This window comes from Lycorma delicatula, chromosome 10, assembly GCF_047948215.1.
Source record: "Lycorma delicatula isolate Av1 chromosome 10, ASM4794821v1, whole genome shotgun sequence".
NCBI lineage: Eukaryota > Metazoa > Arthropoda > Insecta > Hemiptera > Fulgoridae > Lycorma > Lycorma delicatula.
The window spans coordinates 122926239-122946732 of NC_134464.1; the positions used below are offsets into that span (position 1 = coordinate 122926239).

General features: G+C 31.6%; 1 protein-coding gene across 4 annotated transcripts in view; it reads left to right on the forward strand.

Annotated features, from left to right (window-relative positions):
* Positions 1-3263: 3263 nt before the first annotated feature.
* LOC142331297 (ATP-dependent RNA helicase DDX54-like) overlaps positions 3264-20494 on the forward strand; it is a 34718-nt gene continuing 17487 nt past the window's right edge. Inside the window, exons 1-3 of one of the 4 annotated variants that reach the window (XM_075377090.1) lie at positions 3264-3424; positions 4430-4612; positions 13662-14200. In XM_075377090.1, the coding sequence (XP_075233205.1) occupies positions 4430-4612; positions 13662-13715 (237 nt within the window). In that variant the 5' untranslated portion in view covers positions 3264-3424 and the 3' untranslated portion in view covers positions 13716-14200. Of the gene's footprint in view, positions 3425-4429; positions 4613-6744; positions 7483-8573; positions 8761-13661; positions 14201-20494 lie in introns of those variants that run through there. The other 3 variants (XM_075377091.1, XM_075377092.1, XM_075377088.1) reach the window with 3 other exon arrangements.

A 20494-nucleotide genomic window follows, 5' to 3' on the forward strand; every position in this document is an offset into this window, starting at 1 on the left:
GTTGGTCTAGTGGTGAATGCGTCTTCCAAAATCAGCTGATTTGGAAGTCCAGAGTTGCAGCGTTCAAGTCCTAGTAAAGCCAGCTATTTTTACACGGACATGAATACTAGATCGTGGATACCGGTGTTCTTTGGCGGTTGGGTTTCAATTAACCACACATCTCAGGTATGGTCGAACTGAGAATGTACAAGACTACACTTTATTCACACTCATACATATCATCCTCATTCATCTAAACGGTAGTTACCGGAGGCTAAACAGGAAAAGGAAAGGCACTAATCAGCGAGACAGATGTAAAACTGCAGCTGTCCCAAGACCAAACCCCTGTTTGACTTCTTCAGGAAAGATAAGTGTACCTTGATATATACTAAAATTATAAATGATTCTATTTGGGTTTGCTTGAACAAAAACTTTTAGCCCAACAGGATTAGGTTTATCTGGAACATTACTAATTTTCTTATTTGTTATCTGAATGTATTAACTTAACTGAGGCCCATTGTTCTTTTAAAAGGATATGATTTTATAAGCATTTATATAACTGGAACCTATTGGACTTTTAAAAGAACATGATTAGTTGGATACATTCACATATTAATGAAAATGTTACGTATGAAAATAGAATAATTTAACTGTCCTTGAAGAACAGTGTTTCTAAGTAGTGGGACGCCATCTTAATTGTTTATTATTAGCAACACTGTGATTGCATAAAAGTGGTTACTCCACTCATCAAAAGCATTGTGAAGAACAGTACTGCCATCTACACATCAAAGTATGTACTACTTCAAAAGGAAGGAATTTTTAAATATTTCTTTTAAAAGGATACTAGGTCTTAATGACTAAATAACATATCAATTTTCAGGACTCAATACAGTAAATATATCAGTACTTTTAAAAACACTGATGTTAAGTTTAAATTATGATTATGTCTCAGTAGTTTTTGGTCCTACATCAGGCAAGACTTATGTAATAACAGCAATTTTATATAAATAGTGTTATGGTGAATGCTTTTGTGAAGTTGTTTGATAAACCATTTTAAAAAAAAAAAAATCTAATAATGTGTTAAACAAAGATGGTACACCAATATATAATACGAAAGGTAAAGTCGATAGATGGGTGGAATATATTGAAGAGTTATACGGAGGAAATGAATTAGAAAATGGTGTTATAGAGGAAGAAGAGTAAGTTGAGGAGGATGAAATGGGAGAAACAATACTGAGATCTGAATTTAAGAGAGCATTAAAAGATTTAAATGGCAGAAAGGCTCCTGGAATAGACGGAATACCTGTAGAATTACTGCGCAGTGCAGGTGAGGAAGCGATTGATAGATTATACAAACTGGTATGTAATATTTATGAAAATGGGGAATTTCCATCAGACTTCAAAAAAAGTGTTATAGTTATGATACCAAAGAAAGCAGGGGCAGATAAATGTGAAGAATACAGAACAATTAGTTTAACTAGTCATGCATCAAAAATCTTAACTAGAATTTTATACAGAAGAATTGAGAGGAGAGTGGAAAAAGTGTTAGGAGAAGACCAATTTGGTTTCAGGAAAAATATAGGAACAAGGGAAGCAATTTTAGGCCTCAGATTAATAGTAGAAGGAAGATTAAAGAAAACCAAACCAACATACTTGGCGTTTATAGACCTAGAAAAGGCATTCGATAATGTAGACTGAAATAATAAAATGTTCAGCATGTAAAAAAAATTAGGGTTCAAATACAGAGTTAGAAGAACAATTGCTAACATGTACAGGAACCAAACAGCAACAGTAACAATCGAAGAACATAAGAAAGAAGCCGTAATAAGAAAGGGAGTCCGACAAGGATGTTCCCTATCTCCGTTACTTTTTAATCTTTACATGGAACTAGCAGTTAATGATGTTAAAGAACAATTTAGATTCGTAGTAACAGTACAAGGTGAAAAGATAAAGATGCTACGATTTGCTGATGATATAGTAATTCTAGCCGAGAGTAAAACGGATTTAGAAGAAACAATGAACGGCATAGATGAAGTCCTACGCAAGAACTATCGCGTGAAAATAAACAAAACAAAAGTAATGAAATAGTAGAAATAACAAAGATGGACCGCTGAATGTGAAAATAGGAGGAGAAAAGATTATGGAGGTATAAGAATTTTGTTATTTGGGAAGTAGAATTACTAAAGATGGACGAAGCAGGAGCGATATAAAATGCCGAATAGCACAAGCTAAACGAGCTTTCAGTAAGAAATATAATTTGTTTACATCAAAAATTAATTTAAATGTGAGGAAAAGATTTTTGAAAGTGTATGTTTGGAGTGTCGCTTTATATGGAAGTGAAACTTGGACGATCGGAGTATCTGAGAAGAAAAGATTAGAAGCTTTTGAAATGTGGTGCTATAGGAGAATGTTAAAAATCAGATGGGTGGATAAAGTGACAAATGTAGAGGTATTGCGGCAAATAGATGAAGAAAGAAGCATTTGGAAAAATATAGTTAAAAGAAGAGGCAGACTTCTAGGCCACATACTAAGGCATCCTGGAATAGTCGCTTTAATATTGGAAGGACAGGTAGAAGGGAAAAATTGTGTAGGCAGGCCACGTTTGGAGTATGTAAAACAAATTGTTGGGGATGTAGGATGTAGAGGGTATACTGAAATGAAACGACTAGCACTAGATAGGGAATCTTGGAGAGCTGCATCAAACCAGTCAAATGACTGAAGACAAAAAAAAAAAAAAAATCACAACAGTATAAAAATCAAACAACATATTTTGTTTATTTTCTTTTTTATTTATATATTAATTTTTATTTATTATTTGTATATATTGTTTTGTTTATTTTCTTTTACCTAAACAGGGGGATCTTGCCTCTGAGAATAAAAATTAAAGCCTGAAAGCGCTCTTTCTCCAACGATTTCCTCGTTCTTAACATAGAATCACTTACCCCCTCATTCACCCCAAGAAGGCTAGGATGGCTTAAAACCTTACCTGAGATAATACAAATGTATCCTGAAGTTTGAAGCAATCCGGTAGGTTGGTTCTCGCATGATACTCTGATACCTCCCTCTTAACCCCACGATTGTTTCGAAAACTATCAACTTTTGTGCAAAGTGCCGGTTCGTGTCATCAGGTCATTTTTAGACCTTTATGAGAGTATAACATTTATTTTTTCTTGATTTCGTATTTGCATTATACATATAAAAATTTAATTTTTTTAACAGTATAGATCGCATATAGAAATGTTCTACAAAGTATCGGTTCAAATCGAACCGTTCATTATAAAACTTGATCTTTGAGGAATGTTGACCATGTGTTTGAGTGAGGTTAATATTTTTTTAATTTTATTCAGATTAGATAATTGAAGTTTTTGATGATATAGTACATATTTTCTGAAGTTATTTAATTTTTCTTGAACTTTGAATCGACCGGTTTTATTAAGGTTACAATGTGAGTATTCTATTTATTAACAAATGCAGATCCTAGCCGTTATTCCTTACAATTTTAAAACGGCCCTTACAGATTTTTGGTGTTTGGAAGTGTAGATTACTCTTTTTTAAAGTTAAACAATTGTTTGATTAATTGTGTGATTACTGATTTTGATTCACGAGTACGTAGTTGTGTAAATTATACATTACCCTACTCAGTGTCATCATCTCTTATGATGTTATATCTTAAACTTATCTATCTTGAATTCACGAGTGAAGTTTCATGTTGTCTGCCACATATTAGTTACATATATTTTTAACTCTTTTAATGACATAATTGTCCTAATTTCATCATTAAGGCAGTTGAAAATTTAGTTATGTTAAGTTTAACCTAACAAAAGTTATGAAATTTTTGGTGAGGGTACTGTGTAACAAACGAGGGACGTAACTCGTGAAAAGCAATTTCCGACCGAAAAATTTCAATTGTAACGAATTACCTACATCCTAAATAAGGTGTAGTCCAAATTTCATCAAAATTGAAAGTGTGTCCCTAATTGCAAACAATTATCTTTAAGGTTAAATACCAACTTCATTTTAATGGATTTACATACCGGTGTGTAGCAGTATCTTCATTTCAGTAGAAAAGGCACCTTACTTGACACTTTTCTTAATAACCATTGTATAGGATGCTTTTTATTTATAATCATGACCGTGTTATTTTTGGTAGGAACTTGCCATGTCACTTACAACAATTATGGTTATGGTATTTAATTTACATAATACAAAACATATAGTCTGCTATTTTATATTGAAATTTAATGTGCATTTTTAATTTGTAGAATGGTTAAATTATATAAATGAAATCCCACCAAAAATTGTTTTAAAAAAAATTACACTTTGTTTTTCAGTTTGTGATGCATTATATATATATATATATAAATATATATGTATGTGTGTGCCCGTGTGTTTTTTTTAAATCTGACAAAATCAATTCTTGTGTGTCATATTTATTTTTAATAACTTGCAGATGGCACAGATTATTGGTAGCAGTGACAATGGTTTTGGTGATGAGGAATCTGAGAACGACCAGTTTCCAAACGCAAAAAATCTAAAAAAGTTAGGAGGATTTCATACATTTGGTATTAGTTTACCTCTAATTAAAGGTATTGAAAAGAAAGGCTACAAAACTCCTACACCTATTCAAAGAAAGGTATATATTTAAATGTTGAATGGTGAATCTGATTTTGTATGTGTTTTTCTATTCTGTGTCCACATATTATTTATAACATTACAACGGGTACCACTTTACTCCTTGAGGATGTGAGTTCATATTCTCAGGCCAGATGATTGTTATTATGTAAAGTGAATTTGGTTGAGATGTGTACAATATTTTCCATGTTGAAAATTTCATTAAAAATTTGAACAAAATCATTTTCTGTAAAAGAAAATTTTTTAATTGTTTTTAAATAAGTTGGTGGGATGATGTGCTAAATGGTTTGGAAATTTATCGAAAATAGCAATGATTATAAGGCTTTTTCTTACAAGTAAAAATTTTGTGTTGAATTAACATGAAAGTAGTTTTGATGTCTGGTTTGACAGAGATGATACTTATTTGACTATTCCTATCAAAATCACTTAAATAATTCACAACTCTGACTATTTATAATTTTATGAATAATCTTTTTATTTTGATTTAATATTACATTATAATTATATTTGAGGAACGATCAGAAAGTAAGTTCACCCCCTCTATGAAACAAACACATATTTGTAAGACAATTTTTTTTTATTGAATTATAAAGTATGTATTTTTATCTATTTTTCGACATAATCACCAAGTTTTTCTAAACACTTTTCATACCTTGTGACAATTTTTTCAATTCCACTCTCATAAAAATTATGTCCAATTTCCTTCAACCATTTAAGGTCTGCTTCCTTCAGTTCCTCATCATTAGCAAAATGCTGGGCAAGGCAACAAGTCCTGTATGCCTGGTTGAGTGTGTTGATGATTTTGATAATATCCTTGTCCATTCACTGTGGATAGGGAAAGACAGTAAAACTGAAATGTTATTGTAATAATTATAATAATAATGCTGATCTCCATTGCTTGAGTGGTAGTATCTCAGCCTTTCATCTGGGGATCACAGGTTCAAACCCCAATCAGGCATGGCATTTTTATATGCTTCAAAATTCCAGTTCCATATTCCCATATACAAGCTTCAAAGCTAATGTGGTGGATTAATGATTTAATTCATCCAGAAAAAATTGCTACTTCTGGAAAATTTACAGTTATTTTATTTATTACAGTTTAGGAAAAAAAAATGTTCTCAGATATTTATTTTCTTTACTGTGGCATTACTGTTAGGCTACTTTAAGTAAAAATTTTATTTAGGTGATTCATTAGTGTCTAATCTAAAAATATTTTAACATTAATTTCTAATACATTTCTTCATAAAGAGTATAAAAATGAATAAAAGTAAAGTACAGTGTAACTTCACTTTATGCCAGTCTTACATTCTGGGAAATTTCCACGTATAATGGAATCGCAAAAATTAAGACTCGGCATGTAATGCAGAAATACAGGTTAGGTTCTTGTTAAGTTAAGACAGTAAATGATATACGTAAATTACTGTACTTTATTCACTATTTTATTATTATATTATCATTGTATTATTTTAATGATAATACAGTACAATGTATGTATATAAAAAGGAAAAATGTAAAATGTATACTGTATGTACTATACATAAATCATTTCCACTAACATCATTTAACATTTATCGTGTTTTTTTTCTTCTATTATTTAAAAAATTGGTAATAGTGGATTGTTGAATTTGTTCAGTAAAAGTCTTTGTTCTTCCTAGTATAGTGAAACTATATTTTCTAGTTCCCGTTGAAACTGCAAACTACGTTCCATCACTGGATCTTCAGCATTTATAAATTATTTCAATTCCTCTGTCATTTTTACAAATTTGTCTAAATTTTTTGTTTATTTTTTATCAAAATTTTCTCTTCATTTTCAACACTGTCCTGTACAATTTCATTTTCAATCATCTCCGTAAGTTCCAAGTCACTTAATTCTGCATTTACATTCTGTATAAGTTCATTTACATCCTGTGCCTGTTAACTGTCTGACAACACTGACTATTTCGTTGCAAGTACTCTCTACATCTTTATTTCGTCTCTGTTATGTATGGCTTCATTACTTCCTCTCTTTGAGTAGGCCTTTACCACTTTGGCCCAAAGCTTCTTCCACCAGGTGTTTAATGTTTTCTGTTGTAACTCATCTAACTCATTCTTTTATGTTTCCAATGTAATCAGCAATTGTGTATTTTTTTTCAGCAAATCTAAATTTGCCCTCTTCCATGTCATCAAAAAGTTTTTAAATGTTCAATGAATGTAGTACACATCAAAAGTTTCATTTACAAACTTGTCAAGGAGTTGCAAAAGTGGTATAGTTTTGGGTAAGAGAAACTCAACTTGGATATTTTCATCAGCTTCTTTCATCATCAACACCTCTGAGTGAGCCATACAGTTGTCTAAAACAAGCAAAACTTTGTATGCTAGATTTTTGGATGCTAAGTAGTTTTTAACCTCTGGCGTAAAACGTTATTAAATCAATCCATATAGATATCGGTAGTTACCCAAGCACGTTTATTAGCTCGCCAGAAAACTGGAAGGTTATTTTTATTTAATGCGCAAGGATTCAAAAATTTATAAACTAACAACGGTTTAATCAATCAGTCTCCAGACGCATTAACCACAGCAACAACGAAAGACAATCCTTTGTTGCTTTATAATTCAGTGCAGTTTTACGTTCTTTAAAAAGGAATGTACGCTTTGGCATTCTTTTCCAATATACGCCTGTTTCATCTGCATTGAAAATCTATTCTGGTACGTAACCTTTCTCCTTTATGATGCTTAATAATTATGCTGGGTACTGAGCAGCAGCTTTGAAATCTGCAGAAGCTTTTTCACGTTGAAGTTTAGCATTGCGAAAACTGCCTTTTTTAAAATCTTAAAATAAAGCTTAGTTATTTATTTTCTTTATGTAATTGTTGCAACAAGATATTAATTGTGTTATTAGTTGTTGTAATTAAGTACAGTTTTGTTTCTTAAATATAGTTTTAGTATACTAAACCTAATACATAACAAATATTTAAGAAATAATTTGTTCATTAGTTTTTAAATATATAGTTTAATTTTGTTAAATTAATTTTTATAATTGTACTACTATTATAAGTATTAGAAAAAAAAACTAATAATGTCGACAGACTTAGTTCTGACAGATGATAATGTATGTTTTAAGTTGTAAATAAAATAAAAAATAAATAGATAAATAATGTTAATATACTCGTATATTCACATTATATGTGTATGTGTATATACATAATTATGTCATATGCAGAGAGAAGACAAATTAAATTTTATTTTATAATATAAAAATTATGATTTTGTATATAATTTTGTATATAAAATTTGTTGTATATATAATGTTTATTATACAGAGATTTTAGTATATTTAATTATTTTTATTAACAATTGTCTTCTTCATTTTAAATAATTACTGTAAGCATAAAAAAGTAATTTATTAAAAATAATAAAATTAATAAATTAAAATATATTGAAATGTTGCAAGATCTTTTTAAAATTTATAAATTTTACAACACGATACTCTAAAAATACTCAACTACAGTTGAGTGTTGTATGAATTAACCGTAAAATAAATTTAAAAAACCAATTGATTTATTTAGTTGTGTTATTATTATTATTATTGTAATTTGCAAACAGAATATAAAATTTTTAAATTAAGATGTTTATGCATGATATATACATTAATACTTTATGTAATTTCAATTTATTAAATTCTTATTATATTGTATATTGAAGTAAATAATTTAAAAAATCATATTTACATCATAAATGGTAAATGTAGATGAATAATAAAAAATAATTATTATATATTTTCTGCAATATTATCAAATTTAGTTTTATTAAATAATGATAATAACTATTACGAAATAAATTATTATAAAAGAAATTGTTATATTAGATTGAAAAAGATGAGAAATATAGAAATTATATTTGAAATATATGTTTTTAATAAATATATAAAGTATTTGCATCTCTTATGTTCAAACGTTCTTTCCATCGCATGGTCTTTTCTATAGGTTATTCAATAATAGTACAGCTATGTTATTTCTACAAGCGGGGCATTGATATTAAATTTTCAGTTCAAAAGGTGATGGGGTGGTGGTACAGGGGGAGAAACCACATCATCTCCAGATTTTGCGTAATTAAGGTTATATCTTTTTTTGATAATTTTGTAAAATATTAATAAACAACTTATGTAAAAAACGTTTTTTTGCTAAATTTAACCCCCACTCCCCTTATACATCCCAACATCCCACTTAGCAGCCGGATTACTGTTGCAGTCGTCTGCTACATTGTCACATCATAGGTGAGCAGTAGAATTAAATAAATCGATATTTAAAGTGCAAAAATTTATTTAAAGTGACCGCTAGTACCATCACACCCGTGCAAATGAAATACGGTATGTGTGCACGCTTTAGTTAGAATCATTGAATTAAATAAACGAAAAATATTGTATTTAAATAAAATGATAAATATTTTAAATTAAATTGTATGTGTATGAGTGTTTAAGCCGTGCATCAGAAAAAAGCCGCATGATGGGAAAGTCCTACAATTGTGTTGTCAGCTATTTCCTAAATCTCATATCACATATCTGGTCTTACATCTCATCCTAAATATCAAGACCGATTTTCACCGTACAGGAGTCTTTTTGCATGCAGCATCTCACAAACAGTATTATTCTCCGATATAATATCCTAGGTTGGAATTCGTCTCCTTGGTTTGAACTCGTGAAGAATTATACTATCGGTAAAAAAACGTTAGTATTATCTTCACCTGGCAGTGAAAATTATGTGGCAGTGGGACATCATCAACTAACTTACACTGTGAGGACTGCATCTTTGTCGCTAATTAATATCTGCAGAATCATATTTCATTATAAGTAGTTGTTGATCTCAGCAGATTCTAGCAAATCAGTGACTCTATATTTTTTTATTCTCCTTCTGCTTATTTGTCAGAAGTTTTGCCAAAAACTTCTAAAACCTAACTGAACTGCAATACCACAAGGAAGAGTGCTTGGTCTCTTGTTTTTTTTTTTTGTTTTTAATACATCTCAAAATCCTGACTCATTCATTTTTGCTCTCTTCGCTGATGATACACTACATCTATATCTGAAGATAATTATTGAAAAGGGCGTGAAAATTCTCCCTTAGCTATTATAAAAAACATTTACTGGATGGACTGTACTCACTTTAAGTATGGATAAAACCGTTCCGTTATACGTTTCATTAAGACCATACTTTTCCGTTATACTTTTCATTATATATCATGAGGATATAATTCCCATTATTAATAACAATAGAATTTTTGTTGTCCATTGTGCAAAATTTCTAAGTGTTTTATTAGATGACAAATTCTCTTAGGATTAAATAGATTTTGTTTGCAGCTAAGTCAGATCGTGCTGTTTGTTTTTGAATCACTTTTACAAAACTAAGCTTGCCTTTTAAATATTTATTATGCTTTATGTATATTTCCATATCTTTCCACATTTGAAGTATATAATCAATCTCTTGTAGCTCCCTCAAAAATTCAGGATAAAGTCTGATTAAAACATAAAATTTTAGTAAAATTCAAAATGTAAAAATGCTGCATCAGATAGTTGGATGCCTGTTTGTGTATACACCATTGTACAATCTTTACTAAAAAAAATAATCACTTATTCTTATAAAATAATAGTATCCACTTCTATCGTACTAGGCAACAAAAATAGTGTAACTCAACACAATTGTTTGGCTTACAAGAAAGGATCTTAATATAATTCCACTGCCATTTTTAAAACAGGAAAAAGCCTTTTAAAATATCTTCCAACAATTTATAAAAAAAATAAATAATAATTTTTTAGAAATAACATCACTCTGTCAAATTTTTTAATCTGATTTTCTGCGTCTCCAGTTAACATGCACATAAATATGAACTGAAATAATTTTTATTAACATTTTCTCAATTGTGATTTATAGTTATTTTTAATGTTTATTATCCTTAGTATTTATGTTTCAATTAATTAATATGAGCATTAATCACATTATTACTCATTTTATAATTAATTGTTTATATTTGATATTTATATTTTATTTCTATATTTAATATTTAATATTTTGATCAGCTGCTCTGCTGATTAATACATGGCTTTATCACGATTTCCCTTGATCGATCCAGCAAAATGCTGAAGCATACCAATAACAATTAATTCTTCAACTTAATTCATTCCATTTTATTCTGGCTGACAGTTTTGTAAGAGCTGCTGATGAATTATAATGAAATATATTTTTTGTAGCATTTGAATAAATGCTACGGCTGACTGGGACTCAAACCCAGAAACTTGGATGAAAGGAAGAGATGTTATCATACTGCCATAAAGATCTCAGCAACTTACGAATGGAAAAAATCTCTTCATAATGTAATTAACTTCTTAAAAAATAAATATGTCTGGTTTCAAGCTCATCTCAGCCTCAGGATTCCTTTTTAGTTCTTTTTTTCCTTTTTTAAACTCTTTAGGGTTGAAAATCATAATAATCATAATGGTTTGCTATTAGTGTTTTTGGTTGTCAGTAACATGTGTACCTACCGATAGTGTCAGGGCATGCTGATTGCAATCTGTGGCTGTAGTTTAGCATCATATACAGACTCGTTATTTGGTTTTCATTTGCAGTGTATATGGTACAGGTTTCTGCAAACATGTACCACCTCACCGCAGCGAAGAGGTGGCAATGCCCCTGTAACGAGTAAGGGAATACTCCCTGCTAGTCCTACTTGCGTTCTTTTCAGAGGGACATAATCCGTGGTTATTTTATAACTGATCCAGAAGCGGCTAAGAGGTACAAAGAGAGACAGGGGAATATCTTAGGTCCCCAGCTGCCCGTACTTGCTGTGGGCAGTCGTCACAACTGTGGGCTTGCCCAAAGTTTACCTAGGAGGAAGACAGCGAGAATAGCGTTAGTCATGGCTAGTCAGGTCAGGGAATCTTCGGCCATGCAAGAAGCAGTATTCCAAGTTGTAGTAAAGAAGTCTGGGTGGAAGAGGAAGCCGGAGCCTGTTCCTTCGACTTTGTTGGAGGATAAGGTTTCCGACATGGATACAGGGACACCCACCCAGGTTAAACCCAATCCTGTAGTTGAGCTTTTAAGAAAGCGAAGGACAGACCCGGCAGTTCTGTCCTGTTGATCAAGGCACCCCCAGGGTGACCTAGACTACCTCATTGAGTTTCTGGAGCTCCCCAGTAGCGTGGGCTCAGGTGCGAGGAAGAAAATTCTTCCTCAATTAGTGAAAATTAAAGAGGCCCTCTCTGTTGTGCTAGAGGGGTACGAGACCTTGGCCTCCAAACCCAAGGAGGTCAAAGTGCTTCAGAAGCCAGTTTCTGCTCCAGAACAGCCCGGGGCTATGTTGAGGTCGTCTGTGGTAAAAGGGAGGCCAGCCAGACCAAGATACCGAGGTGTTGTTTGTCAACAAGCTACAGGGTTCCACCAAGACAAATGTCAACGTCAAGAAGTACTTACAGGCTGCCCTTCGTGACACCCGAAAGGGCCTTAAAATTAGGGACATAAAAGAGACCAGCAAGAGTCTAGTTGTGATCTAGGTTGTGTAGTCTAGGTAGAAGGATTTTGTTATTTGGGAAGTAGAATTACTAAAGATGGACGAAGCAGGAGCGATATAAAATGCCGAATAGCACAAGCGAAACGAGCCTTCAGTAAGAAATATAATTTGTTAATATCAAAAATTAATTTAAATGTCAGGAAAAGATTTTTGGAAGTATATGTTTGGAGTGTCGCTTTATATGCAAGTGAAACTTGGACGATCGGAGTATCTGAGAAGAAAAGATTAGAAGCTTTGAAATGCGGTGCTTTAGGAGAATTTTAAAAATCAGATGGGTGGATAAAGTGACAAATGAAGAGGTATTGCGGCAAATAGATGAAGATAGAAGCATTTGGAAAAATGTAGTTAAAAGAAGAGACAGACTTATAGGCCACATACTAAGGCATCCTGGAATAGTCGCTTTAATATTGGAAGGACAGGTAGAAGGACAAAATTGTGTAGGCAGGCCACGTTTGGAATATGTAAAACAAATTGTTAGGGATGTAGGATGTAGGGGGTATACTGAAATGAAACGACTAGCACTAGATAGGGAACCTTGGAGAACTGCATCAAACCAGTCAAATGACTGAAGATAAAAAAAAATTACAAGGGATGATAAGGAAGTAAGTTACACCCCTCTATAAAACAAACACATTTATTAGACAATTTTTTTTTTATTGAATAAAAAACCTACATATTTCTATATTTTTCGATATAATCACCAAGCTTTTTCTAAACACATTTCATACTTTGTGACAAGTTTTTCAATTCTACTCTCATAAAAATTTCATCCAATTTCCTTCAACCGTTGAAGGACTTCTTCTTTCAGTTCATTATCATTAGGGAATTGCTTCCCTCCCCAATCTCACTAGAGAGAACCAAACAGGTGGTAGTTGCAGGTTACTAGGTCAGGGCTGTAAGGCAGATGAGGCCGCACTTCCCACTTGAATTTTTGCAGTAAGTCTTGTGTCACATGTGCTGAATGAGGAGTAACGTTGTCGTGAGGAAAACCGACTCCATCATTCAATTTTCAGTGTCTTTAATAGCTTTACGCAATCTTTTTAAAGACTCACAGTAAGATTCGGCATTGATTGTTGTTCCTTGGGGCATAAATTTACTTTAAATAACTCCTTCAAAATCGAAAAAGACTATCAGCATAAACTTTCGAACACGTGGGGATGTGTTCACTTTTTTGGCTGGGGTGAATTTTTGTGTCTCCATTCATGTGATGCTCAGGAGTGTAATGAAGCATCCAGCTCTCATCCCCTGTGATAATTTGTTTCAAAAATTGTGTGCCAGTCCTGGAATAATGTTGAAGAAGAGAAAGAGCAGATTCAAAACATTGATATTTGTGGTTACCGGTCAACAGATGTGGCAACATCGTGCACACATCTTATGGTAACCTAGCTGATTGTGAATAATCACAAACACACTATCATAACTGATGTTAAGTTCACTTACAATCTCTTTAATTTTAATGTTCCGGTTACTCAAGATCATTTAATTCACACATTCCATGTTTCCTGACGTGTTTGTAGTTGAAGGACACCCAGCATGCAGTTCGTCACTCACATTTGTTCTTCCGTTTCTGAACATTGGCAACATTTTGTGACCATGGGACATGACATTGCATTCTCACCGTATATCTCAACAGTTTAGTAATGAATTTCACAACAGTTGTAATTTTTTGCCCACAAAAATCGAACTAATGAACGCACTTCTATGCTGGATGAAACCTCTAGAGGACATGCCATATTGACAACGACACTACCCACATACTGAGTGTTCTGCAGAATTGCTGCTGGGGGAACGTGAAGACAACAACACAACCAGTGCTCCACCACAAGATATTAATATATCCCTTTCAGTCCAACAACATGGCAAGAGTATAACATATTTTTTGATCCAGCTCTTGTACATTACGAATAAAATATTACAGTATTGGAATCAAGTTCTATATTACAGAGTCCTATGGAATAACAACTTCCACTCAATTTGAAAATAGTTCTTTATCATATCTAATAATTCTTAATTGTAAATATGTACTATTATTCTTCATGTAAACAATTAGCATATCTTCACACAAAATTATTATTCCTGTACATAATAATTCATATATACTCAAATTCACTTCACAGAACTTAATTAACAATAAATAAGTTAGTAAATTTTCAGGTAAATTATATAACTTACAAAATGATCAAAGTCATTCTCTTTGATCGTTATCATTTTTTGGTATCACTGTTAAGTATATCTTACAAAAATTTGGACATGATCTTTAAGCTTTTCTATTAGAACTTTGCCCAAAAATCCTGTACCCCCAGTAACTAGTATTGTTTATCCTCCATAAAATTGTTGTATTGGAGTTTCCGATAAACTGGTGTTTATGCTGCCTTTAGATGTCTCTTACAAATAAAGACTTAACAATACAACACAGTATCACATTTTTAAATGCAATAATTACATTTCCAAACTACATATTTTGTAAACTACTTTATATTTAGAAAGATTATATAAAGTAACCAATATAAAACAATCATTTAAAAAGTAATAGAAATACAAGTTAGAAAAAAAGTGATTATTTTCTTTATTAGGTAACTAAATAGCATAATTTTTCAGAACTTACTACGTGCCTTTACATTTAAATCTGATTAATTTTTTTATGTTGTTTTGTATCAGTGCTAAATGACTCATCTATAAATTTGGAATACTTTCCTGATTGATTTATTGTTTATTTTACTGATCGACTTACTGGAAGTAAAATGTTTGAAGGTGATTCTTTCTTAGCTGTGAGTTCATCTGTTGTTTCACAGGGCTGATTCTGAATGTTTTCCTGACTGTAACCATTTAGAAATTCGTTTGAAGGATAATATCAGAATGCCGTTTAAGTCCTCAAACAAATCCTGATTGTATTTAACACTATAACTATAATACACTATATAATCAGTAGTAAGTATATATATATATTATCATTATATATCCCTATATAACACACTATATCACTATAGTCTGTTTAACAGTATATCAATAACATAGTAAAAGTTATAATTTGCTAATTATCAGTCTGTGTGATTCATATTTATAAACCCATGAGGGAGCATTAATAGGTATTATTATATTTAAAACCGGAATATATGTAGTCACAATAAATATTTTACAATCATAAAAATTTAATATTTTATTGAGACATTTTGAAGCAAAAATAGTAGCAAAAAATAAATAGGTACACTAGAATTCATCTTCAAACAAAATAGGAAGCTCCGCAGTACAGGAAACAGAATTGTTTTTGTTAATGGGTGTATACTATTTGTGCGATAAGGAACATTAAATCTACCCCTCAAACACAATGTATATTAAAATTTTTACCCACATTTACCTGGTCATATACGTAAAATTTTAATCGAATACAATTAAATGTCTCTGGTATATGTGTAAGTGTCTCTGATTAGGTCAGTTAGAATCTTTACCAATCTTGGTTGTTCAAGTTACCAATTTCAGTTAATGTAATTTTACCTTTAAAAAAATTATTAAAGCATATTTCAATTTTGTAAATGAAATTTACGTTTTGTTTTGCTATTTTGAAATTATACAAGATTTTTTTCTAAAATAGAATTAATTTTTGAAACAAAGAAAATTACGAATATTTTTTCAGCTAATTATTTAATTATTTTTAATCTTTGAATCATTTGATACTGTTATCAATTAAAAATAACATAACTTTAAATATTGTCAAAAATTCAAAGATAAAAAATTAAGTATATTTTCAAGAAAAATTTGAAAATAATTATATAAATTAAGATGCACATTATTTTGCATGATACTCCCGAATTGCATAAAATTATTTTATACCATAGAAGTTCTTATAAATGACTAATTAGGATTTAGAACTAAGAACTAGAGAATGACTACTCATATGATTTGCATTGGGTATTATCATCTTTCAAAAGCAAGTAAAGAAGTAGAACACTCGCTTATGAATAATGAATTGTTATGATTTATGAAGTTTTTTAAAGTATGAAATCAGGCTGGCCATATTCAATCAACATATTTGAGAAAATTTGACAAATTTTTTATGATAAAAATTGTCAAATAAATTGTTGAATTTTGATTTTCGATGTTTTCAATTGACGCCAAGCTCTCGCCGAAACCTTTACAATTTTATTGTTTTGGGAGTTTGGATATCAGTAACAAAGGAAAACGTAAGGAAAAATATTTGATTTTATAAGGTTGGTGGCACCTCAAAGCTGAGAAATTTTATCAGTACAATTTTGGAATCTTCTAAGAAGTGTCGAAAATTATTTATTTTTCTTATATTCTTATGTCTTGTTTTCCTTTTTCTTTTAAATATTCATTATTTTAATTAATGTTATCATTTCAGTATTTAAAAAAATTATAAAACAGTATTATAAGATGCCGCATGTTTGAATCCCATCTAACATGCAATTAACAATTTTATAAATACGTATTGTCAATCGCTTGTTTATTTCCATTCAGTCACCATGTATCTTATTCGTCTTGCGAAAAAAGTTTCAAATGAAAACGATGCTGTTGTGTTCTTTTAGGAGCGTGGATTATTGTACATAATCCACGCACAATTCAATACGGTCACAAAGTAATTTTGGATGCGCATCTTCTTTGCAGCTGATAGGTTGTACGGAATGCTAATAGTTACATTAGGAAATGTTCCTTGCTATGTCCAGATTACCGTTAAGAAAAATTTTGTTTTTCGTTTATTGCTGAGCGAAGAGGCTAACGACCGTGAATTTTGACAGAAAGATCTGGAGATTAACCGTAACACAAAAATTGATTGGTGCAACTGTATACGTGAGGTACAATATTATAAAAAAAATCCCTTAGGGAGGGGAAGGCCGGCTTAACTGTTGAAATGAGAGCTTTCTCTCACGTCAGAAACATAATGTCGGCCGAGTCCTACCTCAGCAGTGAGGTTTCAGGAGTTTCTGACGTCAAACCAAAGAATGTTTTTTCTGGTTGCTGTGCAAGACAGAAGTGCAGAAACTCACTGCTTCTCAAAACGAATTATATTCGGTAAATAATGTAGACTAGGGTTGCGTAGCATGGTATTTAAAACCTACTGTGTAATTAGAGTTATACGGAGTTAGAGTTAGAGTTGTAGTTAGAGTTATACGGAGGAAATGAATTAGAAAATGGTGTTATAGAGGAAGAAGAGGAAGTTGAGGAGGATGAAATGGGAGAAACAATACTAAGATCTGAATTTAAGAGAGCATTAAAAGATTTAAATTGCAGAAAGGCTCCTGGAATAGACGGAATACCTGTAGAATTACTGCGCAGTGCAGGTGAGGAAGCGATTGATAGATTATACAAACTGGTGTGTAATATTTATGAAAATGGGGAATTTCCATCAGACTTCAAAAAAAGTGTTATAGTTATGATACCAAAGAAAGCAGGGGCAGATAAATGTGAAGAATACAGAACAATTAGTTTAACTAGTCATGCATCAAAAATCTTAACTAGAATTTTATACAGAAGAATTGAGAGGAGAGTGGAAGAAGTGTTAGGAGAAGACCAATTTGGTTTCAGGAAAAGTATAGGGACAAGGGAAGCAATTTTAGGCCTCAGATTAATAGTAGAAGGAAGATTAAAGAAAAACAAACCGACATACTTGACGTTTATAGACCTAGAAAAGGCTTTCGATAACGTAGACTGGAATAAAATGTTCAGCATTTAAAAAAAATTAGGGTTCAAATACAGAGATAGAAGAACAATTGCTAACATGTACAGGAACCAAACAGCAACAATAACAATTGAAGAACATAAGAAAGAAGCCCTAATAAGAAAGGGAGGCCGACAAGGATGTTCCCTATCTCCGTTACTTTTTAATCTTTACATGGAATTAGCAGTTAATGATGTTAAAGAACAATTTAGATTCGGAGTAACAGTACAAGGTGAAAAGATAAAGATGCTACGATTTGCTGATGATATAGTAATTCTAGCCGAGAGTAAAAAGGATTTAGAAGAAACAATGAACGGCATAGATGAAGTCCTACGCAAGAACTATCGCATGAAAATAAACAAGAACAAAACAAAAGTAATGAAATGTAGTAGAAATAACAAAGATGGACCGCTGAATGTGAAAATAGGAGGAGAAAAGATTATGGAGGTAGAAGAATTTTGTTATTTGGGAAGTAAAATTACTAAAGATGGACGAAGCAGGAGCGATATAAAATGCCGAATAGCACAAGCTAAACGAGCCTTCAGTAAGAAATATAATTTGTTTACATCAAAAATTAATTTAAATGTCAGGAAAAGATTTTTGAAAGTGTATGTTTGGAGTGTCGCTTTATATGGAAGTGAAACTTGGACAATCGGAGTATCTGAGAAGAAAAGATTAGAAGCTTTTGAAATGTGGTGCTATAGGAGAATGTTAAAAATCAGATGGGTGGATAAAGTGACAAATGAAGAGGTATTGCGGCAAATAGATGAAGAAAGAAGCATTTGGAAAAATATAGTTAAAAGAAGAGACAGACTTATAGGCCACATACTAAGGCATCCTGGAATAGTCGCTTTAATATTGGAAGGACAGGTAGAAGGGAAAAATTGTGTAGGCAGGCCACGTTTGGAGTATATAAAACAAATTGTTGGGGATGTAGGATGTAGAGGGTATACTGAAATGAAACGACTAGCACTAGATAGGGAATCTTGGAGAGCTGCATCAAACCAGTCAAATGACTGAAGACAAAAAAAAAAAAAAAAAACTGTGTAATTATAAACACCAAACAGTCAATCGCTTGGAAATTCTTGTTGACCCCCAAACAGGAACGCACACTCAAACGATAGAAAGTACGTGGAAGTCGGCCAAACAACGTAATAGAATTGATTAGTGCACTGCTTGAGTTTAAGTTTGTGTGACGCCAACGCTACCATGTTTTAGAAAGTTAAGTTGGCTTATGGTTGTTAACCTGGTTTACAACTGAATAAAAGAACAAATAAACCTTATTTGTTCTATTCCAGTGGCAAGCCAAATACTGTGAGAGACACAGCCATTAATTGTACACATCAAAAGTAACATATATTTCACCAGGGTGTAGAGCGCGTCATAGAATATTTACTCTAACACCTTATTTGTAATATCCATATGATTCATATTTAAGATAGAGAATGTAAATAACTTAAAGTTGGCTGTAACCAATTAAGCCGTTTAGAGTTAAGGTAAGATTAATAGATCTGTAAAAAGAGTTAACTAATTTATTGCAGTTTTAAATTCTGTACAACAGTAACAAATTTTTTGGAAATATAAAAAAGTATAACAGAAATATTACTAACTCTTCATTTCTAATTAACAAACAGAGTATATTACTATTGTGTATTGTACTTATAATAAAAGTTTTTGGTGAGGAGGTATGTATTAGATTATATGGCAAAATCTCATTTAAAATTTATTCATAATTTGTTTCAAATCATTAACAAAGTTGTTTTTTTTACTAACAATAAAGAATTTTATTTAATTCTGAAACTGATAACATGAAAACTATTCTTTATTGTACTCTGTTCATAAAAGGTGTATGTATTATATTTTTTTTTAGGGTTATTTCACATAAATTTCATTACAGCTATGGTGTGAACCTCCAGGAGTTGGTCACTGGATTGTATACACTTTTTAGTATGCTGAGTAGTATGATCTAGTAGTACCTGGATGAGGTTCAATTTTATTATACATCTCAAATGCTTGGTATGCCCAGCGGTTAACATCTTCAGGGCTTTTTTCAAAACTTGGAGCTAATTTTTCTATGGACGGATTTGTCTATTGCAGGATAAATATCTGACAATAAAAGATTATAGACTTCAACATCTGAAAGTAAAACCAGATAAACATATATTAGGCATGTGTTTACAATACATTCAAAATATTGTATATCACTGCAAATGTGTATGTAGAATACTTGCATAATGTCCACAGATATCTAACAGGGAATTCAGTGTTTTAAGTTCTTTAGTTCAATTCTATATAGGATTTTCTATTATTAGCAAAATTGAAGTTTTAATTTCAATTTTTCTTACCTATCATTGAAGCTATGAAATAGCTGAATTGAGCAATTTAAATCAGGCAAACAAACAACTCTTTCATCGCAGTAAAAGATTTATTGTTGTTACACCTACCTTTCAGTCCTGATCTCGCACCATCAGCTATTTTTGTTTAGTCCTCAAAGAGTTTTTACAGGGCACAAAGTTTGGCAAAAATGAGCAAGTCAAAAGAGAAGTACAAGAATGGCTCAGACACAGAGATGAACAATTCTGTACTACTGGAATAAGAAAGCTCACTGAAAGAAAGAACAAGTACTGAAATGTAGCTGGGAGATTATGTTGCAAAGTAGCATAAGCTTCATTCTCTTTG